The sequence below is a fragment of the Elephas maximus genome, chromosome 17 (assembly GCF_024166365.1).
Source record: "Elephas maximus indicus isolate mEleMax1 chromosome 17, mEleMax1 primary haplotype, whole genome shotgun sequence".
Taxonomy (NCBI): Eukaryota; Metazoa; Chordata; class Mammalia; order Proboscidea; family Elephantidae; genus Elephas; species Elephas maximus.
In genome coordinates, this window is record NC_064835.1 from 27,033,080 (window position 1) to 27,059,218 (window position 26,139).

At 40.4% G+C, this 26,139-nt stretch overlaps 1 protein-coding gene across 9 annotated transcripts in view; it reads right to left on the bottom strand.

Moving 5' to 3' along the window:
- MSANTD2 (Myb/SANT DNA binding domain containing 2) overlaps positions 1-25,773 on the bottom strand; it is a 33,403-nt gene extending 7,630 nt beyond the window's left edge. For 2 of the 9 annotated variants that reach the window (XR_007513599.1, XM_049856640.1), the window contains exons 1-3: positions 24,992-25,773; positions 3,026-3,281; positions 1,265-1,325 (exon numbers count right to left, since the gene is read on the bottom strand). Coding sequence is in view for 7 of the 9 variants with exons in the window: in XM_049856640.1 (XP_049712597.1) it covers positions 1,265-1,325; positions 3,026-3,281; positions 24,992-25,768 (1,094 nt within the window). In the remaining 2 variants the exon portion in view is untranslated. Of the gene's footprint in view, positions 1-1,264; positions 1,326-3,025; positions 7,066-24,991 lie in introns of those variants that run through there. The other 7 variants (XM_049856641.1, XM_049856642.1, XM_049856645.1 and 4 more) reach the window with 7 other exon arrangements.
- Between the last annotated feature and the right edge of the window lie 366 nt (positions 25,774-26,139).

A 26,139-nucleotide genomic window follows, 5' to 3' on the forward strand; every position in this document is an offset into this window, starting at 1 on the left:
GTTCACCCCTGGTTACATCAGCTGCTGGGCTTCCCCTGTAGGTCCTGAAGGGCTAAAGGGAGATGTAGGACATTTTGTCAAACAGCCAGTGGCTTTTTTGGGGAATAGAGGTCTGGAGATATGGACTTATGATAACTCGTTTTTTAAAAATAGTAATCATAAAGCTTCCCCTTCTTTGGGACACTTGGATGTCACAATCTTAAAAGAGAACTACCTCTCAACAAGACACAGCCTCAAACTTACTGCTCTGCGTCACACAACTATTTTTTTGAGTCGTGGGATAGTGGTTCCAATTCAGGGGAACAACTCCTGATCCCTGAACTCACACCCCCTCCCCAGGCATGGAATCAGCTGACATCGGGAATTCTGATTCCAAAGAGATACTCTGAAAAAGAAATGAGTATCTACAAGGGAGTGGTAATGGTGGTGGTTTGCTGAATGAAAACAACTCATGTTTCTTGGTTGTATTATTTGCTATCACAGTCTTTTTCGTCTTGCCTCTTCCCCTTTACTTTTTCTTCATAGTCTCGCAAACATCAAGATCACGTGTGGAATGACATACATAAGAACAAGTGGTAGGTATTCATGCTCCCAGGTTACCAGGTAAAACTAAACGGTGTTCCGCGTTTTCCCCCTAAACTTCTCTTTTATCACATTCTCTTCAACAATTAGATTTCATCAGGGACTTACTTAAAGCTATTAAAAAGAACTACAAATATAACATCACAGGAAACTCAGAACTGTGATGTCCTTACAAAAGAGGTGATGCTAACTAAACTCTTGGGGGAGGATTAGGGATTCAGGCCAATGGAAGCACTTGTCCTTGGACTTTCTTATTTCTTAGTCTTTCCTCCAGGAGCTGCTTTATAAACAGGTCATCCAAGAGTTTGCTTTTTGATTCCCAAAATGTAGTATCATAGGAATTTAAGTGTCCCTTTGGCCCCATCATCTCAGTTAACCCCAGATAAATTCAGGCCCCATTTAAATATCTAGGTGTACACACACACACACACACACACACACACACACACTTTCATATAGCACATTTGGTTTCTTGTTGTATATAAAACTCTCAACACTTTAGGTTAACCACTGGAAAACTTAAGCTAACACGCTGAGGAGGAATGAGTAGACGTGCTGCCTCAGTGATGTGGCTATGACTTCCAGAGCTCATCCAACTACCGCAGTGACTTTGAACGCTCTCAGCAGTCATTAAACTTAGGCAGATAGACTTTGTGGAAAGGGGAAAGAAACATCTACTTACTGTGCTTCCTCAGAAGACTCCTGTTTTATTTTTAATGTTCTCTTTGTAACAGGTATTTCATCTGAAAAGCAAAGTTTTGGAAACAAATTATATTTTCCTACCCAGTGGCATACATTTATATAGTTAAGGAGCTATGTTGACTATTCATTCCATATTTTCCAATGCCTGACCTTAATTCTAAGTGTGACTGTCTAACACCAGATTTATAAACACAGCTCTTATATAATGAGATACATACATGCAAGATCAGAAACCAGCTCTACATGTATAAAATTCTTCAAGGTCACCAGTGGATTTCTAGCAAGAAGCTTAAAGCTTAATTTCACTGCAAACATGATTTTAAAAGAACAAGAATAATTCTGTTCAACTTAGATTTTCTATGGTTTCACAGAGCAATTATTTTTCCAACATCAGGATCAACACACTCGGCAGCCATATATTACATTTTTTTTTTTTTTCCATAGGTTTGGGTGACCTAAATCTCTAGGGCAAAACCAGAGTTATAGGAGGTCAAAGTAATTTAGACCTTATTACTGCTCTGAAATTAAAAGGTAGTGATCAGCTAGCATGTGCCCTTTTTATTCTAAAATCTTAAGTCAGTCTTCAAGTTATATAGTCTATTTCGCTCTCTTCCAATATTTGAGATATATTTTACAACAGTATTCTTAAGAAATATATTGGCATTTAATCCTTTTTTCTCTTGAATTAGCTTCTCTATCATCAGAAATTCTGTACGAAGTACCCACGGACTTTTGTCTTAAGCTCGGGAGGCACAGTTTCATTGCCAATTCTACTTATACTTCCGAGGAGGCTACCTGAGCTCCAATGGGAGTAAGAGCATTCACTTAAATAAGTGAGCACTCTTCACACAACTTGCTGTTAATGTGCAATGGCTGCAGCAGGCACTTGATTACAAAAAAAAAAAAAACCCGTTGCTGTTTAGTCAATAGTGACCCTATAGGACAGAGTAGAACTGCCCTGTAGGGTTTCCAAGGAACGGCTGGTGGATTCGAACTGCTGACCCTTTGGTTAGCAGACATAACTCTTAACCAGTGCCACCAGGGCTCCAGACACTTGATTAGCACTTTCAAATTATGAAAACCAAAACTGGAGCATTTACTGCAAAAACAAACAAACAAAAAAACCTACACATACCCTCTTAGTTAGGCCAAAAAAGTTTTGATTTGATGGCCAGGAGCTTTATTTTTTCATTTTTAATGCCTTTGACTGTGTATAAATCACTCCAGCTACTGCTGGGACGGGATCACTGGAGAAGTCTGAAGAAGCCTGATCACTAACATAGTTCAAATATCAGCTCGTTTCAAGATAAACCAAGGCTTCCCCTCATTTCTTGTTCAGACTGAAGTCTGGCAGGGGACCTTTTCCAAATCACAAAGGAAAATGTATTTGGGATAAAGGAAGGAAAAGACACAGTTACATCTGTAAGCAGCTGGGTAAACAGTCAATACTGTCATCAGTCATCTTAGGACGAGAAGATGCAGGCTGTTTAGAACTCATAGGATTCTACCTGCCACCAGCTTCCCTGCACAGCTCAGGTTAGGAATCTTGCTGGTACCCAGATCACCAAGTGATCAACACCAAGCACCAGCTGGCTCTTTAAGGCCAAACGAAGGATGCCCATGTCTCCAAACACACTAGTTATCTATCGCCTTGTGCTGACAGTGGAACAGAAGATAAGCACTGGTGTACATAGAGATAGATATATATATACATAAGTATTATACATATTGGCTTTCTTACCCAATTCCTGATCTGTTGGATAGCCATGGAGATCCTGACTGTGGTTTCCCCAGTCCTCCTGTGAATACTCCTCCATAGTGCTGCCATCTGACTCCAGCTCCTGGTACAAGCCACTACTGTTAATAAGTACAGGCTGGCAGGGCTGAGCATCCCATCCTCCCTGACCAAACACCTGTTCCAACTGTTCAAATGTGTAACTGCTCTTTCTTTTCCCAACACCATGTTCTTTCACCCGACTGTAACACCTGCGAAGGGTCTAAGACACAAAGTCTTTTGTTATTCCTTTAAAGCTGTACTTCCTCTTCCAGGTATGGACCACAGATATTAATTACTATTAGACAGACACAGACAGACAAACATAGACACATTGTTACAGGAATGCTAGATTTCAAATTCATTATTATATTAGAAAAAAATATATACTAATTTAGCATTTACTCAAACATGTTATAATTCAAACAATTATTTTGCAGTTAATTATCCATTAAACAAGAAACATTACAACATTATTGCATGTAACCCATACACATATTTTTATACCCCCACCCCCATTTAAAAAGAATAAGAAAAAAAAAGAAATACCAGCCAGCCAATAGGATGCACACCTGCCACAGAAGAGAGAGAGCGGCTATTGTGCCCAGAATTTGGAAAAAGTGAGGGAAGGGAGGACAGAAAGAAGGATTCCCCAAAGCAAGAACATAACCTTCCTTACTCTTGATTAAGAAGGAATACAGGACAAAAACACTGCCTAAACTAGCTAGTCAAACATATTACTCACACAGTCCATACTCCTTACTAACTCTTTGGGGAAATACTAAAATTTAAGCTAGAAGTCAAATCAATAATGCTACAGATTCCTAGTCTTTCAAATATCAATTGTCAAGAAACAGTACACTAATACCCATGTCTCCAAATTAACCAACAATCTACCAACTCGAACAGTCAGCTAAACAAACCAACAAACAAGGCCACTAATTTCTTCTTTGGTGAGGAAGGCAGCGGGGGAGGGGATGTTATTTCACTTCTTTTACTGCCACATGGTACACAGCAATTATCATTATGCAAGTCCACACATAAAACCTAGATAATTTTATTATCTTGTACCACGCTTCAGTTTTCATCATGGTCTTTATTTCTAACACATGTTTCTAATTCTTAGTCCAGTTCCCTGAGTTCAGTGGTATCTTATATGACATTCCAAAAGATAAACCAAGGACTTAGTCCCAGCTTCCAAATTTAGTTTAGCTACACTTGTAGTCTCTGTCCCATCTCAGCCTCCCTTTGTTTTCTAATCTCCTTTCTACCTTAACTAGGTTTCACTCTGAGAATTTTCTTGAGAGACAAGACCCCTAGTAGCTCTCAAATACTTTCTTACCCAACTGTGTAAAGTCAGTTCACTTCACACTTAACTTATAGGCATTAGCCAGACTACAAATGTCTCCTAAATAAGAGGTTACCTTCCATAATCCAATACATCCCCTATTCTAGCCAAAATAAAACAACTCTCAATAATGTTCAATACAAACTACAACAAGAAACTCTGTCAAATACTTTGCAAATCTCTCCTTTGAGGCCAGAAATCCACGTAGACAAAAGAAATAATAAAAGAATGCCACAAATGATGATCTTCCTCAGACATAAACAGAGCAGTGATTAGAGTTGCCCGCCCACCCTAGCACCACCAGCATAAACACCTGCTTCGCTCTCCCCTTCTTCAGGTCTCATCTGGTGCCTCAAGCAAGGCTTTAAAGAACTGAGGTTTCTAATAACATACTTTTTAAAAACTGTTCCTTCTTTCTCCTTGTAAAGGACAGTCACAACTACATAACACAAAACTTTCTAGACACCAACTGAAATATGAACTTCGGGAAAGTGTGTCATGGGCAAACTTTCCAATGGGAAGAGACACTGCAGCAGATCTCATCTGGCTTTCTACATACTCCCTTTTCCCAGTGCCCTCTGCCTGTCTTGGAGTGATTGGAATCTGAATTGCAAACATTTCCTGCCAATTTATTTTTATCTCACAATGTCTAGTTTCTGCCTGCAAAAGCACCCCAACCACTCTTTCCAACTCCTCCAAGGACTGTAAACAGCCCCAACCATGCTCCTTTCACCCTTCCAAGGCCATAAATGGTGATGGAAGCCATGCCACTGCTCACCATTCACTGGCTGCCTAGAGAAAAGCACTCCACACACAAAAGCCCAGTTGGATCTGTCACTGAGTAATTTCAGATATCAAGGAGTCAAACTAATGTTCCTTTGAAGAAAGGTGATTTAGGAAACACCATACTTATCAGGAAGTGACACAGGCACACGCAAAGCCACTAATCTTTGACAATATAGATGGTGGGAAACCACAGAAAAGACTCTTTCTTTCTCTGAAACCACAAAATTGAGCTTCAAATTTCGCTTGGCTTATGTTGTTGTGAATAAGGAAACTAGCAATATCTAATGGTTACAAATATGTGGAAGAATAGTCAGGTGACATACTTTATATTTCACTAAAAAAAGCTGATAGATCTTGCCATCTCTTACTTCGAGGTGTACTTTTGTAATACACTTTCAGATTGTAATATGCTGATATGTAAAATATCGATTAGGTGTCAGAAGGAAAGATGTTTGGTAACTTCTAAATCCACATGATAGGAGTTTGATGCATTGAAACCATGTAAAAAGCTTTCCAAATTGATTTTAACTATCTCAAGATACAAATACACACAAGTGGTACCTTCTGGATTCAGTAAAGACCATAGACCCAAGGAGAAACTGTTTGAATAGGACACATCAACTAAGACAGGGGGAAAAAAAGAATTAGAACTCAAATATCAGCTTGACTGCTACTATAATAAACACTGGGATTTAGTTGAACTTGAGAGAATTCAGGAATGGATAAAAAGGACGTATGAAGACCTTTCAGTTCTTATCATCTATAATAAATCAGAAAAGGTTATACTTTTCACACTCCGAATGATTAACCAAAACATATAATTAAAACATTAAGTCAAAAGATCTAAATAAAATAACTTAAAAACCTATTCTAAATCTGAGATTAAAATAATGCTCCATACTCTAGGAAAACAAAGTCCTACCTCCCATTTGCAGACAGCCATACCAAACTTAGCAAGAACCTCAATTTGACTTTCTTAGAGAACTCTGTCCTATTCAACACAAAAAATCTTCCTTCTCTTCACTCATCTTAGAAATTTGTAGTAACATAAGCTCTAGTTTTTTAAAAAAGAATTAACTCAGAATGAGAAAGAATATGCTTAAAAATTATTGAAGACTATTCTATCTAGAATTAGGAGTAACAACACTTTCCTCATTGTTAGATATCTCCATGGCAAACCAATAGTATCTTATTTTCTCCTTCCTAGGGGAAGAGCTGTGAAGTACACTATGTCTTGAATGAGGCCATAGGGAGAGGTCAGGGGGAGTCCAGAAAGCCTAGATAGAACAACTAAAGTAGAGGTAACAACCTGATCAGGTGGTCAGATCAGTGGAGCTCACGGGTATTTCATATGAAAGAAATACCAGGTGAATGCTTACTAAATTCACCATGCCAAGTACTTAATGACTACAGTAGGAAAAGAACCAGAAAAAGGACTTGAAAGGTGTCCCGTCACCAAAGCAGGGAGAAAAATAAGATGGCTGACAACTGACAACTTATAGGACAAAGTGAAAGTTTTGCCAAAGTTTAAGATTAGGGTGAAAGGAAATGAGAGACTAAAAGAATGACATTCATTGTGGATGAATGTATGGGGAGTCTATGGGAGGGAGGGGCAGGTAAACAAAGGCAGGAGTTTTAGATTGGCAGGATTTGGGGTTTAACGGCAGCAATGCAGAGAAAGACCCAGGGTTACAGTACACGTAACATTAAATACAGTGCACAATGCAGCTATCTTGCCAAAGTAAGTAAATCCAGTATTGGGTTGAATAAGCAGAGGAATCACATGTAAGCTATGAAGGTGGCTCTTCCTCTCTATTCAGCACCGGTGAGGCCACAGCTGGAGCACAGCATTCAGTTCTGGGCATCGAACCAGCTACAAGAGAGGGAAATTGTAGAGTTCAGAAAAGGGCAAATTAAATAATGAAAGGCTTGGAAAATAAGATCTCTAAGCAGGGCCAGTGGTTTCATCAAAGCCCTTCCTGACATTACATAAGCTGCTTTGGGGGTGAAAATGGGTTTTTTTCGCGTCAGCGTCCTCCAACCCCTCCTATGACTTTCAGGAAGTGAGACCTGAATTCTTCCCGGGTACGACAAGGTAAGATCCAGACAAAATCAATAATAAGGGCATAGGCCACCAATTCTGCTAATGGCTCAGTAATTTTCACAAAATTTGCCCCATTTCATACAATCAAAACTAATCACCGTGACAAAACCACTGTTCTAACAGGACTAACGCTAAGTGGACCAGAGTATGTAACAAGGAGGAACAGAAATAAAGCATACCAGCTATATAAATGTGTTGTTCAGAAATCACTGGCATGATCAGTCTAAGATGTCACATGAGAAAAAAAGTCAAACTGCGGGGAGGACAGCTTAGTTGTAACAGCAGGAAACAATGTTACAAGAAAAAAAAAAAAGCAGTGGAACAGATTTTCAACAGCAGTTGTCAAACTGGGCACACTAGAAATGGATTACATAGTTTATCTTAGCCCTCTGCCAACTAAACACATCTTTGAGATTCTTTTTACCCAAATTATTAAATAAAGAATATACTTATTTACAAAGAAAATCTTAAAAATAACATCTTTGTACTCCACAGGAGCTAGGGGAAATTACACTGGGGGTAAATCTCCAGTGACTGGTTCTCTTATGAAGGTGTTACAGCAGCAAGTCTTGGCAAAAGAGACCTTTCTTCTCCCTTTAAAGAAGTAGCTACAGTTATGGCTTTATTGTTAACTATTAGAACCAGTTGCTCTTAGGTTAACTCAAGCAACAACACAACACCTGGTTTATTTTTGTATTTTAAGGAAGACTCAAAACTTCTTTATTTAGCTATATTTTCTTACAGTGAGCACAGGGGTAGGAGAGGAAGAAAACCTTAAATAGTAGACATAAGTGAGTAAACATTTCTGCACACAGCAGGAGGGGTCATAAGAATATGGTATAAATCACCATACATATCTTCTGACACAGAGCTGTAACTAATGATTAGGAAGTCACCTACAGCCCAATTCCCTGGGACCAGGAGAACTTTTACTCCCTATTTGCTCAGGTTTTCTGTACATTAGTATCTGGCAAAGTGACTTTGCAATCACCTTAATCCTTGAAAAAACAACCCAACAAAACAAAACAAAAAACTCTAGCAAGCTAACTTCACACTCTCCCCAGTTCTTAGTGCTCAGAGCAAGTTTTTTTTTTTTTTTCCTTAAATCTTTTTTTTTTTTTTTTTTTGCTTTTTCTCTGTAGAGCAGAGGTTCTTAACCTTTTTAGGCCATGGACCCTTTTGACAGTCTGATGGAAACTATAGATTCCCTCCCCAGAAAAATGCGCACATACACAAACTTTTCCATATTATTTCAAGGGGCGCATGGACTTAGCAGAAAGCCCATACAACCACCTCAGGTTAAAAAACTCTGCTGGCCCTATGTAATTAGTATTTTCTTCCATAAAAGAATATACCATGTTGGTAAGCTGTCTGATATATTAATCAGAAACCCTAAAACAAGATGAGACTTAATTAGTACCTTAAGGTTTACAGGAGCCTAAAGATTGGGACAACCAGTTTAAGTATAATTTATCCGGTTTGCTCAGTATCCTGCTTATTTAGATAAAACAGCATTAACATTTCCTTTAAGAGTTATAGAGCTAAATTCCTGTTTCTTGAAGGAAACAATTTCTATCAGTAAAGGCATATGAGGATATCAATTTACTCTTCACAAAAAATATTGTATTTTTCCCCACCTGCCAACAAGAAATCTTTTTCTGAAGTGGTAATTAAGCAATATTAAAAGATTCATTAGCTAGGCTGATTATTTTGTTCCAGTTGTATCATATAATTCGTGATCACTGATTATCTGATTGACTTATCAAAATAGATGCTGGATAAATTACCTAAGTAACATCTTAAAACAGGGAAATTCATGCCTCCAGAAATAAGACAGGAAATTAAGTCTTGACTACCTTCCTTTGTAGTCACAATGATAAGCTTTAGTGTCTTTCCTTTTGAACACTGCAAATGTGAGTATTAATCCTAATGACTAACAGGGCTCAAAGGAATAGGTAATGCTTGTGGCCTACACTGTTTCAATCCTTAACCCAGTGGGATCAAAGTCTGATCTATTATTCCACCGAAACTGTTCAGGTTATGGTCATCAATGCCTTCTTAGCTACTAAGAGTGATCCTCAAACTTTGTCTTTCACTTATTTGACTTTCCTGTAGCACTTGATACTATTCATCATCTATCCATGTGACTACCCTGGCCAAATCTCTAAAACTCTTTCTATAGTATGTTGATCCACAAGGGGTGTCCAAGACTCTAAGTGCAAACCCAAGCCTACAACTTCTAAAACATTACGGAAGCTTTGAATGGAAAAGAACCTTAGAAATCGTCTAGTCCAACTTCCTCAGTTAATAAATGAGGAACTGAGGCCCCAAGACAAACAAGTATTCCTTCAAAAGAGATTTGGCACATGAGAAGTACCAAACGCCACTCACAAAATTTTAATGTTTCCTAAAAGAGCTACTTGACTAGATTGTAAGCTCAATGAAGTAGGGGTTTTGTCTGCCTTAACTGCCTGTTCCCCTGAACCTAGAACAGTGCCTACCACATAAAGATTTAATATGTATTTACTTAATAAATGAATTAAAATAATTTTAATGTAGTAAATCACTAGCAAAGGGAAGAAACTTTTTCTTAGTGAACAAAATTGTGAAATTGTTTAACCATAATCTATGAAAAAAAAACCCATTGCCATTAAGTCAATTCCAACTCATAGCAACCATACAGGACAGAGTAGAACTATTACATAGGGTTTCCAAGGCAGTTATCTTTACTGAAGCAGACTGCCACATCTTTCTCCTGCGGAGCAGCTGGTGGGTTCAAACTACCGAACTTTAGGCTAGCAGCCGAACACTTAACCATTTTGACACCCGGGCTCCTATTAACCACAGGAGTGGATTATATTTATAACATCACTAAAGTATGTAGGGGCTACTAAAACCTTTCAAAAAAAAGCAGAAGCAGAAAAGGGTACAAAACATACAGCTATAATGAGCAAATTAATTCCTTTATAACAAGTGAGGACTGAACGCAGTGGGAAGGTTGTTTTTAAAACCTTCATCATGCTTGTTGTATTTTCCTCTGGGAGGGGATGGGTCACCTGCAGCCCTGTCCAAAATCTGTTATTTCTTATAGCTTACACACTAAATAAAATATTCAAGAATGTAAGGCACCTCTGTCAAAGATAGAAAGAAAAAAGACTCAATTGCTTCCTGGATTTGAACAGGGTCAAACAGAAGAATGACCACCACAAACAAAGAGATCTTACCTCGCAGGAGCCTCAGTTTCTGTGGGGGAACTGTCCCGGGTTGACTCCTAGCAGCTTGCAGTTCATTTTGAATCTGGCTATCAGTGACTTTGCTTACACTGGTCAGTGTCTTCATGAGGGGGAGGTGCTTGCACAGAATATATAATTCAGGAAGTTCTGATTCTCAATGAGTATCAATGCCTAAGTGTTCTAGGTTCCTTCACACTAGAGGCTGACAGTCTTGACCATTCAGATTAAGAAGAAAAAAACCCTCAAGGAGGACAATATTGTCAAAAATCAGCATTTCCTATTACTCAAGGACTAAATTCATATGACCATAAAGCTTCAGCACTACACTGTATGTACTCCATATGGACTCACGGGATAATCTCATATGAGCAGCAACACTCTGTAAGCCATGGCTAGCATGCGTGTTCATGTTTAAGGGCTTCTTTGGAATACGTGGAATCCTCAAGTACTTCTCTACTTAGAACAAAATAGGTAAAAAAAAAAAAAAAAAAAGTAGGGTACACTGAACTGCTTAACTGTTTCAGACATAAGCAGCAATAGACAGCTAAAGTCATCAAAGATAGCAGATAACACTATTTGTCTAGAATTTCCTCCCCACCTGGAAGAAAAAAAAAAAATCAATTGCTGGTAAACAACTGACTTGGATTAGAGGTTATATTCATCCTACCTCCTACATCACTCAAGTTGCTATGTCAGCATCTCTGTTCAATCTTTTTCTCTGTACCGCACACGCTGGATAACACCTCAAAGTGATACTCGAATGACATTAAAAATGTGGTATCAAAAAAAAAACATTCAAGACAATTATCCAAAATACTTCTAGCATAACAGGGGAGACCCATTCATCTTTAAAGGCCTGCCCTACACTCCCCATTACGAACTGACTGTTCCACAATCAACCAAATCTAAATATTAAAACACACGCACAAAATTACCAAAAAACCTCAGACAGCTTTATCATTACAACATTGTATTGCTTTCCCAAAGGCAACCGAACCTTCTATTCATAAGATCAATGTTTAAGGGGGAAACTACCCAGATCAGGATTTTTCCCTGAAAGAGTAGACCACTTAATTCCTTGCACGTGTTGACCATGTGATTTTCTCAGTTATTGTCTCACTGAAAACCACCTTCTATAATGCAAAGATAACCTGTAATGTAGATTTTTTCCATACATAAATTTGATGTGATTGTAAATGAAAAGGAATAATCCTCATCTCCGGACAAAAATCATTTAAAAACTAAGGTTATTAGGCCTCCTCCATCAACATATCTGGGCACAAACATTAGGATTCAGTCAATTGTGAAAAATGTGAAGACTGAATTACTCTAAAAAGTGTTTTTGCACGTACACTCTGTAGGTACACTACAGGTCACAGATGCATGAAAAGGACATCCCCTCCTACAAATACCCTTTTCATGAAAAACCTGAAAGTAAGCATTTTAAGCTTATTTTAAGCATCTGCCCTTGGGTGACCTGTACTTAGCTAGGAAATTTTTGGAAATCCAGACAATTGTAACACTTTTTATGGCTAATTTCGTAGATTTCTTTATATCTGATTCTTAGCTTTATGAGGATTGTTAAGAAAAATGGTCATATGAAAAGTCCCTGTACCTTCTACAGAAATTAAACATCATCCATTACGTGGCTCAGCGTCCTATGGAATGAAGGTAAAACCCTAACTACCATTGCCTGAGTGCCCACTGTGTACTGAGGTCTACACCGAGTTTACGTTTGTTATTCCTAATTATTACAATAATGCTAAAGATAGTGTCCCTGGAGACAGACTCTGAGGAGACTGCGTGCAGGTGTACCAGGGAGGGCTCCTGGGAACAACACCTGTGAAGACTGAGGGAAGCAGGACTGGGCAGAGAAAGAAGTTGAATGAAGACATAGTTCAGCTGATTCTAAACTGAGGTATGGAAGTTGGGTGATCCTTCAGAGTTGTTCTGAATCGAGGCAAGGAGGCTGGACTTTTGTATGTCAGCACTGACCAATCATTGGATTTAAGCTCCTCTGGAGAGAAGGTCTAACCTTGGATGAGACAGCTCCCTTTGGCAAAAAGAAATTCCAAGAAGGAATTCGACCACAGCCATCAGCAGCCAGCGGTATGGGCAGCCGGGGAGGAGTAGTGCCTCATTCCGGAGGAGGGATCTGGGCAGCCCATCACATATATACTGAGCGACATATTGTGCATCCCCATTTTACAGACAAGAAGACAAAGGCAGAGAAAGGTGAAAGCTTACCCAAGGTCACTATCAGACTGTCTTTAACGTAAATTCCTTTTGGGTTTCAAAACTAGGAACTGGTATGCTTCTCTTCAGCAGACATCGAAAATGATATAGTCACTGTATTTACCTTTTTGCCATAGTTGCCAGGAAGCTCACAGCTCATTAGCTCAAAATTAAAATGAGCTTTACTCATACTTACTTGAGAACTGCTATGCTCCCTGTATTGATTCTATATTTTGCTTTCTCAATATGCAAACATCCTTTTTTTGTATATTATACATTACAAAACAGTCCCTCTCATCCTCCTCATCTCCAAGGAGATGAGTACCCAAGCCATCCTCCTTCAGGCATAAGGTAAACAAACAATGGCAGGCATAAGGTAATGGGAATTCCATGCCCCCTTTGGGAAGCCAGAAACAAGGAGTATGAATGATCCCTATTATTTTCTTAATCTTGGATGGAACAACAAGCATGTACACTTTTCATTCCAATTTACTGGATGGAAGTTTACTGGAATTAAAATCAGATTTCCCACCACTTCTTGAAAAATGACAAAATGTTTTATGGATTATGTGGTCATGCCAAGGTGAAAAAGTTAAAAAAATTTTCCCTTTTTTCTCTTGATTTTGTCATATGGTTATATAACTTATATGAAGAAAAAAAAATTATTTTATTTTGTTCTAAAACTGGGACAACTCTGATCTCCCAAAGCTCACCTGTTAAGCATGTTTCCTGATTCACACAAGGTGGAAAGCTTTACAAGGGGAAGGGCATTACCTCGTTTTGCTCAAGACTTTCACTGTGCAGCCCAGTACAATGCCTAGTTCAACAGTGGGTGCTCACTGCCCAAGGACTTAATGAACGCTAACAACGAGGTACTCTGCTGCGAGGTGGGGCAACCTCAGGTGGCAACCGGATGTATACGAAAAGGAATAATAGAAAGTCGTGTAAATCATTCTTAACAAAGCAAAGGTGAACAGTTTCATGACCAACAATAAATGGATTTCCATTATGGATAATGAAACACAGAGCTTAAACTTTCTAAGGTCAGGAACACTGACATCAAGGGATATCTTACTTAAGGGGTCTTTTCTAATTGTATCGATTCTGTTTTGAATTATATATCTTAAATACTACATTTTATACCAAAATACAGTTCTTTGAAGGCAGGGATTTTTGTTGGTTTTGTTCACAGATGTATTCCCAGCCCAGAAACCAATGCCTGGCATGTAGAAGGTGCTCAACAAATTTTTGTTGAATGAACTAATAGGAATTCCTTAAGAGTGTATACAGGTAGTTGGGAGATCAAATATATGGTCAAAGTACTTTTTGGCCTATCATAGTCTTCTTTCTGAATCATAAACCAGCTCCTCACATTTAGAGAAAATCATTTTCAGGTGTTTTAAAAAAAATAATAAAAGCAGTTTTTGGTAGGCATGAATTTTATTCTGGTTTTATTAGTATCAATTACAAACATAATTGGCGTCTTTGGATGAATGAAGTTATCTGAAGACAGATAGTTGAGAAAACAATATTTCGAGTTTCAAAACTTCAGGCTATTACAACAAAATAGGCTTACAAAGGCTGAGAAAATGCAACTAAAAAACATTTCTGAGGAAACAGTTTCCACTCTATTGTATCAACTTATATTGAATGAAGTATTATTTGGTAGCTCTGAATATGTAATTTATGAACACAGTTAAGAACACATATATAAAAATAAAATGATGGCTGTTATTCCTAAAATGCCTAAGAATAAACACAAATTTGTATTTCACTAAGTAGTAACAATATACTATGTGACAAGATAATATTTGCTTGATTAGTGCCAACAAAAAAAAAAATTCCCATCGGTTCTCAAGGACTCTCAACTACAAAAATTATACAGATTTTAATACATGTCTTTTTCCAATATGCAGACATCTTTCAGTTATTCAGGACAATTTTGGGGGGGAGAGGAGACTCAGCATGGATTACAAACTCCCAAAAATGTGATATATGCATACGAGGCACAGATTCATTAAACATGCATTTTAAACACTAAATGAAGTTTTTGGAATGGTAAACAGCAGGCAGAAGAACATACTGCATATCCACATAGCGGAAATGAAATTAAAGCGTACCTACTTTGGCTCGCTTACTTTGGCCACATCATCAGGAAAGACCAATGGCTAGAAAAGGATATCCTGTTTGTTAAAGCAGAGGTTCGGTGAAAACGAGGGAAACCCTCAATAACAGCCACACGATGGACTCAAACATACCAACAATCATGAAGATAGCACAGGGCTGACCAATGTTTCATTCTGTTACACATTAAGGTCGTCATGAGTCAGAGCTGACTTGATGGCATCTAACAACAACAATAAATCATCATCACTGTCATCCTAACAGTCATTTTTTTTCTAAATCTAAAGCTCTACGGTATAGGTCTGTTGCTTCTGAAACTCAGGAAGGTCCCCTCCCCCCATTTTATTCTATTTTTTACACCTTACCCAAATATTACATTCCATGGGGGGTGAGAGGGCTGCTTCTACCTCGACCTTGTAACATGAGCACACATTAGAGTGGCTGTATGCCAATCGACATTTGAAATCTTGGACTGGAATTTCAGTTCTTATCCTTTGGGGAAAAAGGTAAAAATGTTCAGAGAAACAGAGAAAAAAGAAGGCAGGATAATCACTTTTGAAGATTGGGGAGCAGATCAGAATCTAAGAGTCTGTGTAGAGTGTATCCTAGAGGCAACACAGACAAGCCTATCCTAATATGGTGTTTTAGTTGGATCTCATGAAATTCTGTGATCTGGCATGACTACAGCGAAGAGTCCTCTGTGTAATCTGGTAGGGAAGTGGACAGTGAGCTTTGTCACAAGTTACCATCTAAGAAATCCTGTAAGTTAAAATTTTCAGATTCTTCAAACCACTTCACTGTGATCTGGATACATCTGAAATCTCTTCACTTCTCTCCATCTTTGTTGCCACTACTTTATTTCGCCTCTTGTCTAGATTACTGCAAAAAACCTCTAAACGCTTGTTGCTTCCGGTATGGCCCCTTGCAATCCATTGTCTACATTGCAGCCAGTGACTGGTGTAAAAACACGACTAACAATGTCACTCCTCTGCTTAAAATCCTTTGATAATTAGGTTAAAGCCCAAAATCCTTAGCACATCAACTGACCTCTTTTTATTGTCTCCAGTCTCATTTCTTACCACTCCCTACCTCGGCCACCCTGCACCCACAAACCCAAGGCTCCAGCTATCTGGGGCTACATAGCATAAAACATTTCACCAGAATATCTGGGGTCTGACCTGTTCCGAATTAATGACATTTCTGGAGTTTCCATATTTTAACTCTTAAAGAGCATAATGATTGAAAAAGACTTGATTTCACCTCAGTGTCTTTGGATCCTCTTTTATCTGAGCGTTATGGCCCATTAGTGTGTTGGGAAACCAATTTTAGCGGATTGTGACTAGCATTTAGAAAAAAATTAAACAACATACCAGAGTGTATCACACAGTTTAGTGTTATGTAGATTAAATAAGTTAATATTTGTAATGCATGGCACATAGTAAATGCTACGTATAGGGTCGCTATGAGTCGGAATCGACTCGATGGCAATGGGTTTGGTTTTTTTGGTAAATGTTAGCTTTCGTTATTATAAAAACCAAACCAGTTGCTGTTGAGTCAATTCCAACTCATGGAATTGTGCTCCATAGGGTTTTCAATGGCTGATTTTTCAGAAGTAGATCACCAGGCCTTTCTCCTGAGGTACCTCTGGGTGGACTCAAACTTTCAACCTTTTGGTTAGCAGTTTGAATGGGTGAACTGTTCGTACCATCCAGGGACTCAGTTATACATATATTCTATGTTATGTGAATACCAGGTCCCAGGGTAAAATATATTTTTTTACTGTGGGTTGTGATTAAAAAGAAAAAAGTTTCATTGCTTTAGTTTTTCTTTCCAGTATATAAATTAAGGAATGAGATATTTAATGAGTATTTCCATAATTGTAATTCAATGCTATAAAGAAGTTGTTACCAATCAAAGCATGTAAATGACCAAGAATTGGTGTAGCCACTATGATGTTATCCCAAAACTATCAGCTCCACCCTGTTACGCAGGTCTCCATAACACCACCAACCAGCCCCTAAGTCACACCTTCACAACATTTCATGCACTATGGACAACTGTTCTTCAACTGAAAGGCATGACTTTTTAGATGTTTGATCATTTACCTATTTTCTGGAACAATTTCATTTTCTGGATGCTTCCAGTTTTGGATTCTTGGATAAAAATACTTTCAGGGCCTACCACAGTACCTGGCACTGAGGGCACCCAAATATTTGCTGGCAAATAAATGAAAAAAATAGAGTTCTTACTTCAGACCTTCATATTTAAAGGAACCCTATGATAAATCTGTCAGTTGAGTCTGATGGAAGGAAATCGACAAGATCTCCACGTCCCTCCCCAGACATCTGGACCTAGCCTTTCCCCTATAATCCTTCCCCGTTTCCCTCCTAGCTTTCTAAGGGCAGTAGGGTTCAACCACCCAGTCCCACTACATCAGCCAGGAAGGATACCAAAAAGATACTCAGAGTTCTAAAGCAGTGACCTTCAACTGAGGTATATCCATACACCTACGGGCATATGAAGACTTAGAGGAGTCTTTTCAAGAGCTGCACGCATGAATAGGTTTAAAGAAATCAACTTCCGCATCTTCAATTTCTATTTAGTCTTTTTAAAATTTCCACTGTTCACAACAGCTCTATCCCACCCCTTACCAAAATAAGGCAGGTCTTTCACCCATCACAAACCTACTACCACACACTGTTCTAGAGTGTACGTAAAAAGCTCCAGGGAGCCAAACAAAATAGTTGGATATAGTACTGGTTTTGGGAGCACCTCCTTTAATGACTGATCAAGGCACTTAAAAACCTTACAGATTTTTGTCACTCCCAATCTTATGTGCATTTTTTAAGGGGTAAAGCCTGGCACCTAAATTTAGAATAATCAAAGTACTACAAAACCAAAAAACCAAACCCACTGCCATCAAGGCGATTCCAGCTCATAGTGACACCCAGCAGGGCAGAGGAGACTGCCCTACATGGTTTCCAAGGCTGTAAATCTTTATGGAAGCAGACTGTCATATCTTTTTCCCCCTGAGCAGCTGGTGGGTTCAAACTACTGACCTTTCGGTTAGCAGCCTAGCGCTTTAACCACTGCACCACTAGGGCTTCTTCCCAAAGTACTATAGGATAATTACTGATATTGTTTCTTTTAAATGTAACTAGAGTATTTCCTGACCACCAGATTTTTCAACATACATTTGATAAAACCTACAGATAAGAATTTTGTGTTGATACTACTGATTCAGAGTAGATTAGTCAATAAATTTTACAGCCAATTCCCATCTCATTCATCTGATATTAGGCTAAATATTTTCTACATCCTATTAAATTCCTATAAACTTTCAAACATATGACGAAAAAATTTTAATGTCAGCTTTAAAATGTTTGAAAGGGCATATGGATCTCAGAACTCTTTTGAAGATAACACAGGCAAAAAAAAATTGAACACTGCTATTCCAAAGCTGCTCTGGTCAATACAATAGCCACTAGACACAAGTGACTATGTGTTGTTGTTGGGTGCCACCGAGTAGATTTTAACTCATGGCAACCCCACGTGACAGAGTACAACTGCTCCATAGGATTTTCTAGACTATAATCTTTAGGGGGGAGATCACAAGGTCTTTCTCCTGATTAAGTAAAATTAAAAATTCAGTTTCACAGCCACATTTCAAGTGCTCAATAGCCAGCTGCTCAGTAGCCACTTAATGTTGTTAGTTGCCATCAAGTCGGTACGGACTCACAGCAACCCTATGTACAAAAGAACATGCATACATTCCATGTTCTGATTGTTAATGGATGTTTGCAGCTGCTTCTTCTCATTGAGTCGTGACACATCAGAAAATGAAGGTTCCAAAAGCTTGACTTCATGCATGTCATTACGGTTGACTCTACTTGGGAAGCCAGCTCTTCCCCAGTCACATTTTGAGCGCCTCCAACCTCAGGGGCTCATCCTTCTGGCACTATATCAGACATTGTTCCACTATTATTCATAAGGTTTTTCACCGGCCAATTTTTTCAGAAGTAGACCGCCAGGTCCTTTTTCCAATCTATCTTAGTCTGGTATCTCTGCTGAAACCTGCCCACTCAGGGTGACCCTGGTGGTATATGAAATACCGGTGGCACAGCTTCCGGCATCACAGCAACACACAAACCACCAAAGTACAATCAACTGACAGACACGTGGTAGACTTAATGGCTAGTGGCTACCATGTTGAACAGTGCAAATATTCTAGAACACTTCCATTACCGCAAAGTTCTACTGCCCGGTGCTGTTCCAGAGAACCAAGATATACGACACTGTTTACACCAACCAGTTCACGTTACGATACTTCTATTCCTTGCACTAAAACCTCTTCCTCCCAGAATGGGGGATCATTTTTGTTGACTTCTATCAGAGATCCTCCTTCTCAGAGGCAAAGTGACAGGCAGGATAAGAAGAAACTTTGAGATCCCCCTAAGGTTTGAGCCTGTGACCAAAAGAATCCTTTTATATAATAAACACTACTTTGTCCTTGGGTGGTACAAATGGTTAATGTGCTCAGCTGTTAACTGAAAGGTTGGAAATTCAAGGCCTCCCTGAGGAGCCTCAGAAGAAAGGCCAGATGATCTACTTCTGAAAAACCAGCCTCCGAAAGCCCTATGGAGCACAGTTCTACCCTGGCACACATGGGGTCACTGGTTTTAATACACTGAACAGCTCTTCTTACTGATACTGTCCAATACCCTAGACACATGTAGCTATTTATAATTTAAAATTAAATTAATAAAAATTAAACAAAATTAAACATTCAGGTCCTCAGGCACACTAACCACACTTCAAGGGCTCAACAGCTACATGTGCCTGGTGGCTATACGGAACATTTTCATTATGGCCATGTTTTACTGAATACCACTGCCTTGTACTACAGGTAGTCCTAACATACGACATACCTGAGTTATGACAAACCTCACTTACAACCAGGTGTTTTTTTGGTGGGGGGGTACATCTTATCCTTAGTAATATGTACTATTTACAATGCTACAGCCATAATTTGCTGATGTTATCATAACCAGATGTTCATTTGCAGATGTTCAATGTTATGATTTATAAAGATACTGATGATAAAAAGCAGTAACGATGAAAACTAAAAAAAAAAAAAAAAATGAGGTATTCAACATGTCAGAACTGACTTATGACATATTCATCAGAATAGAACCCTGTCGTAAGCTGGGGACTACCTATATATGCTTTCTAAATTTTTGTTTTCCTTTTATATATTCTCTTAAGGTAGGACACAGAATATCTAACTCCACTCTTTTCTAGATTTCCTGAAATACCAGAAAATTAACTCAGAGACCTATTAATTCCATTTTACATGTACTTCTTAAATTCCTTTCTTCCAAAACAGAAAGCCTAAAAATAAGTGTACGTTCAGTGTTCTAAGAGAGTCTACTCTTTTAACATAGGCCTTTGTGATATAGGCAGACAAGCAAAACTTGAATGAAAGAAGCGGAATATGTGGAATATGGAAGGAAACAAATCTGGCTAAATCATTCTTACAACTATTTGAGTGGCAGACCACATTTCTTGGAAATCTTTCAATGACAACGCAGAGAAGCCTTGTGTGCAAACACCAGAGGAAAATCCTTAGAGATAGGCAGAGTCTATTAAAATGCTTATACAGGGACAAGGTTATCTTTTGGTTCCAAGTTATCTTTGCCATACTGGCTATCACAAACCAATAATGGAAAGGCTTGATAGCTAAAATGAAAGGCTAAGTATACTGTGGTGTGATTTGTCTGCTGAAGTCCAAAATTTATTCCAAAGCTTATGATGGCTACTGATGAATAAATCAAAGCAATATCCCTAGAAAAGGAATCATTTTGTTTGCTAGCCAGAAGACTTCCTGCCACCTTTGTATTAGTCAACAAGCACTGATGCAGAAGAGGCAAGTTTTTCAGGTCGTACAATCACCTTGCATTTCATCTTGTGGCAGTTAGAAGTGCACATCTGTTTCAAAGCCATAAAGCCAACAACTCTCAAGAGGCAAATTTCTGGAGCACGCCCCAAAATACAAGACTTGAGAATGAGTTTTTGCAGTGAATCAGATTAACTGACTGAGTGTGAATACAGCATCTGGCTCAGAGTGAAAGCTTTCATGAATTCCAAGTCTAGTTAGAACTTTCAAAGCTAAACAGGCTACTACAGTATAGACTGTGATGAGATCTCTCCCCCCTTTGAAGTCATCACACCTAACTGTCTGTTTGATTCATATGACAATTAAGTGCTGCTTTTGTGCATCATCCCCTGCGTTGTCTTGTACAGCTTTTTAACTCTAATGTGTGTATACAAACTCTTCAACTGAACTGTAAACTCTCAGACTACAGGAACTATTCTTTCATTTATCCTAACCCCTAGCAGGCAGCCCTGCACACAGTAAGCACTCAAATATTTGGCAAATAGACATGTGAGGAAAAGCCCCAAAGAAAAGGTGGAAAATAATGTAATTCCTAGACAGAAAACCAACTAGATTTGTTCCTCTGACTTCAAAATTATGCTGCAATTGTTGGCATTCAAATTTTCTTCTGGGAGGCAAACAAAAAAGCAAAAAAATGTCAGAAACAAACAACAATCTGTGTAGCGAGGCAGTCTCAAACACTTCCATTTTACCCAAGTCAATTGAACAAATACTAGTAACTCCACACGTCAGACCTCACAGTGAAACTCGGCAGCAATAAATGTTTAACTGACTGCTTGTAAATTAAAATCTTGTGTGCTTAGAAACATACATATTCATTTGGATAGTGTTAGAAAATAGGACTTGGGTAGCAAAATCCAAGAGTTACTAATTCAATGACAATAGTTACAGCTTTAAAAGGGGGACTGAGGTGCAGTCTAGAGAAGGTAGTTATTCTGGAAGGTGGTCAGGGAAGAGGCTGGGGTAGGTAGGGCTCAGCTGTCTGATGACTTAGCCTATGCTACAGGTTAATGATGAGACAAAGCCTGCTCCATCAACATGTTGAGACTATCCCTTCAGGGAAGGCTTTCTGGAAATACTGACATTAACAACCATTTCTTCCCCTTTCAGATGGAGAAGAAATTCCTGAATTTTCAAATTACATTTTGCATTAAGTATTTCAAATATATTGGACCAGAAATGTAATGAACTCACGTGATGTTCCTTCTCTGCTAGCCTCTGACATTCAGTTCACTTTTCAGTGAGCTACATTTGTCTGTCCCGAGAACGCCTCATTTTCCACATTTTATGGCGCTACTTGGTTTCTATTTTGTAAAATTTAAAGCAAAAAGAATTACTAATTTTTTTTTTTTTTTTTTTTGCAGTTCTCATCAACACAATAAAGTGAAAGAGATTTCTGAACAACCTGTTTTAAACAGGTAATTTAAAAACTGAGATCTAAGAATTTGTTTTCAGGGGTTTGAGATTCTCTGAGAATTTTTTTAGAGTAGTGTTTTCTATTTTCGTAAACATAATCTGGATTACGTAAACATCCACCTAATAACTGTGTAAGGCTATGACTTCAGGGGCCACATTTGCTTCTATGCTTAAGATTACAGTCATACTAAGCCTTCTAAAGGAACAAAGTTTAGTCCTTAATGCAGTATTTTTCAAACTGTTCTAGAGTTTAATACTTTCTAAAATTCTCTTTCTAGCTTTATTTGGTGAATTGAATAACCATGTACATGCAGACACTGGACACACCGTAGTGAATACGAAAGATCTAAACCTGTCCTTATGAAGCTTATAATTCTGGCAGGAAAGATGAACATTAACGGAGAATCTGGATTCCCTGATTGAAGTCACTTCAAGGAGCAGAGCATCTTTTTTAAAATTAAAGTTATCTGCCCTGCTTGCTAACTGCTACTGCCCATAATTGTTTATGGGTCAGATATTATTGCACATTCTCAAAATATTCCAACAGCTTGCAGTCAGCTTGGCCTTATCTGTCTGGGGACAGGTAAACTGATCCTCCTCTTAAAAATTCTTCAGAGACGTTCAATCTCCTTTCCTTGTTTTAGGTTATTCTTATAACTGGACAATGAGGCAATCCAAAGAGATACTCCGTGGTCGTTTGAGAAGCAATTTTATGGAGTGATTTTGTTCAGCAATGTTTTGTGGAAAACCTGGTGGCGTAGTGGTTAAGTGCTAGGCTGCTAACCAAAGGGTCAGCAGTTAGAATCTGCCAGGCGCTCCTTGGAAGCTCTATGGGGCAGTTCTACTCTGTCCTATAGGGTTGCTACAGGGTCACTATGAGTCGCAATCGACTCGATGGCAGTGGGTTGGTTTACGGTTCTGTGAGCATCCTTTTCCCCTTTGGTAGAAAAGTTTTTATGGACAAAAACCAGTCAAACTAAAACAAGTGCCCAAAGTACACCTCTAAACTCAAGAAAAGTTCATGAATAAATGCTAACCAGCACAGTGCAAAAACTCTCCCCCAAATTTAATAACCTTGAATAGATAAAGGAATGAGGTTCAGAGAACAGGGGCTTTTTTTTTATGAGCTACTACTTAACTTACATCCTTGTTAAAAAAAAGGGGGGGGGAAGGGAGCTTAAGAAGCCCCAGAGGTACATGTTATAAGTAATTTTATAATTGAGAAGTGGGTGCCAAATTTCTTGAACAACAGTTCCCTCTGCCTGCCAGTCCATTCTGAATCATAGCGACCTTATAGGACAGAGTAGAACTCCCAATGGAGTTTCCAAGTTTCCATAATCTTTATGGAAGCAGAATGCCACATCTTTCTCCCTAGAAGGGGCTGGTGGGTTCCAATCCGCGACCTTTCAGTTAGCAACTGCGCGCTTTAACCATGGCGCCACCAGAGCTCCTCGAACAACAGTTAGTAGTTTTGAAATATCCCAGTTTCTGGACCAAATTTTCTAAGCAATAACGTCGCCATATGAACACTACTGGAGCCAAGACCTTGCAAACTTTGGAGCACTCTCTCTCTGCAAATAATACACACAAGAAAAACTCCTTTAGTGTGATTATGACTGTTCTCATGGAGTTTTTACCCCCAAGGAGTAAACTGCCATCCCTACCAAAAAGGAAGTACAAAGATACTATGACTACAAACAGGAAGTATTTTAGTGAAAGCTAGAAGAATCCTACCAAAATCTTAACTCTATCAGACACTCTGTAATGAGTGAACTAGCTTAACAAATACAACTCTGTACCTGCCAATAATACATATTTGAACACCTATATTACAAATGAGTAGAAACGGCGAAATGATAGCCAGACTGCTGATAAAATTTCTAGTCCAAATTAGGGCTCCGCATTTAAACATTCAGATACACAAAGACAGCCAGATGCACACTGAGAGCTTTACTTGTCACCACATCCGGCACAATAACTAAAGCAGGGAAAAACTGGCTTTCAGAAGGAGCTTCGTCAGAAACAGAGCACGGCCTCAAGCCAATCTAACTCTGGAGGAATCGACACTACAAATTACACACTAACTCTATCAACGAGGGTAACTTTCATTGTATCCAGTAACCCTACGATGACAAAACACAAGCTGGCTACAATCAAGCTTTTCCAATTCTCCAAAGCATCTCAAGTCTTACTCGTCCTTCGTAGCTCAAGTTGGAAGCAGAGCGAATGATACAAAAGCAAAGCGATTTCTGTATGGCTCCGCCACTGTCACTCATTGAAAACTCCTAAACTGGGGGCTCACCGCCCGCCCCCCCCCCCATTCTGCCCTTCCTCAATCCCGCCCCAGGCCAGTAAGCCTCTGCCTGGGAACCCCTCCGCCTGGAACAAAGCGAGAGGCCCCGGCGATGGGGGGCGAAAGGCGCCCGTGGCACCTGGGCTGCAGCATAGCGTAGTACCAGAAACTACCAACTTCAGAGCGCAGGAACAGTCAATTGGCAAGAAAAAGGGGCGGCGGCAGGCACGCCCAACTTCAAACTCAGGAAACCTACGGGCTGGCGGCCATCTGGAAAAAAGCCCCCTTCCCAGGGAGAGAAAAAAAAGGCGGAGATGCGAATCGCCCCCCGGGCCCCGGAGGGGAGCCCTGCGTTCAGACCGGCCCCCGCCCCCGGGGCCCGCTTCCCCGCCTTCTCTCTGCCTCTGGTTCGCTGCCCCAGGCCGGGCGGCCGGTTACCTTGATGCGCTCCCGGCACTGGGACGGGGTCCGCTCGTAGCCCAGCTCGGCCAGGGCCCGGGACACGCGCTCGTACATGGCTGGCCCGGGGGCCTTGCTGCCGAACACCGTGCCGGCTCCCTCCAGCTGCTGGTACCGCGCCTCCACCAGCCGCTCGTTGCCCCACACTGCGATGAGCGCGTTCGTCTCGGCGGGTGTCCACGACATGCCCCGACAGGCGGCGGCGGCGGCTGCCGCAGCCCCGCCACCGCCACCACCAGGGGAGAAGGAGACCGAGGACGAGGCGGCGCTGCGGCCCCCCAGCCCCAGCCCGAGACCCCCGGACGCCGCTGCCCCTGAGCCCGCCGCACTGCCCGGCCCGAGCGGGGAGGCACCCCGAGGCGTGGACGGGTCGGACAGCGAGGGATTTCCGTCACTCAGGCCACCAGGAGAGGCCGGGGAGAGCACCTCCATCTTCGGGATTTTTAGCGGCGAGTTGGCGGGCAGCTCCGAGCCACAGGGCGCAGCCATCTTCCAAGGGGCCGATGCTGCACCGCCCGGAAGTGACGCGCCCGCACATCCGGCCACCACGGTCTCAGGGTCTGCTCTCAGGCCTGGTTTGCGGGTGGGTGGGCGGCTGCCGGCTTCTGCTGCAGAGGATGCGGCTGTTGAGCTGGGTCCGTCCGATCCCCCAAGCCTTTCTCCGCGAGCCCTCCCGCGCCGCCCGCTCCTTCCTCGGGGCGAGGGGCGGGAGTGAGGCGCGCCGAACCCCAGAGCTGAGGAGAAGGGTGGGGGCATGAGGGCGCTGGTGTGAGGAACAGATTCTAGCCTTCCCACTTCCTCTCCAATCTCAGCCCCCGGGAGGAGGGGTGAAGCCTGCGAGGGGGCCCGGAGTTAAGGAGGAATTGACCATTTCGTTCTCTGACTCTTGGTGTCTCTTCCCTCCAAAGTAGCCTTTAGGTGTTGACATCCTGGGTGAGGCTGGGGAAACCTACCGAGTTAGGGTATATCCAGGAAGGCGCTAAGGCTGGAGGGAGAGCCCTTACGGAGGAGGTTTAAAAACATATGTATATATAGACCAGGGTTCGAGTTTGTATGCTGTAGCTTTTCAAGAAATCCGGAACCATTATTTGAGTAACTCTTTGATTCCACTTATGATCTTTTGTTTT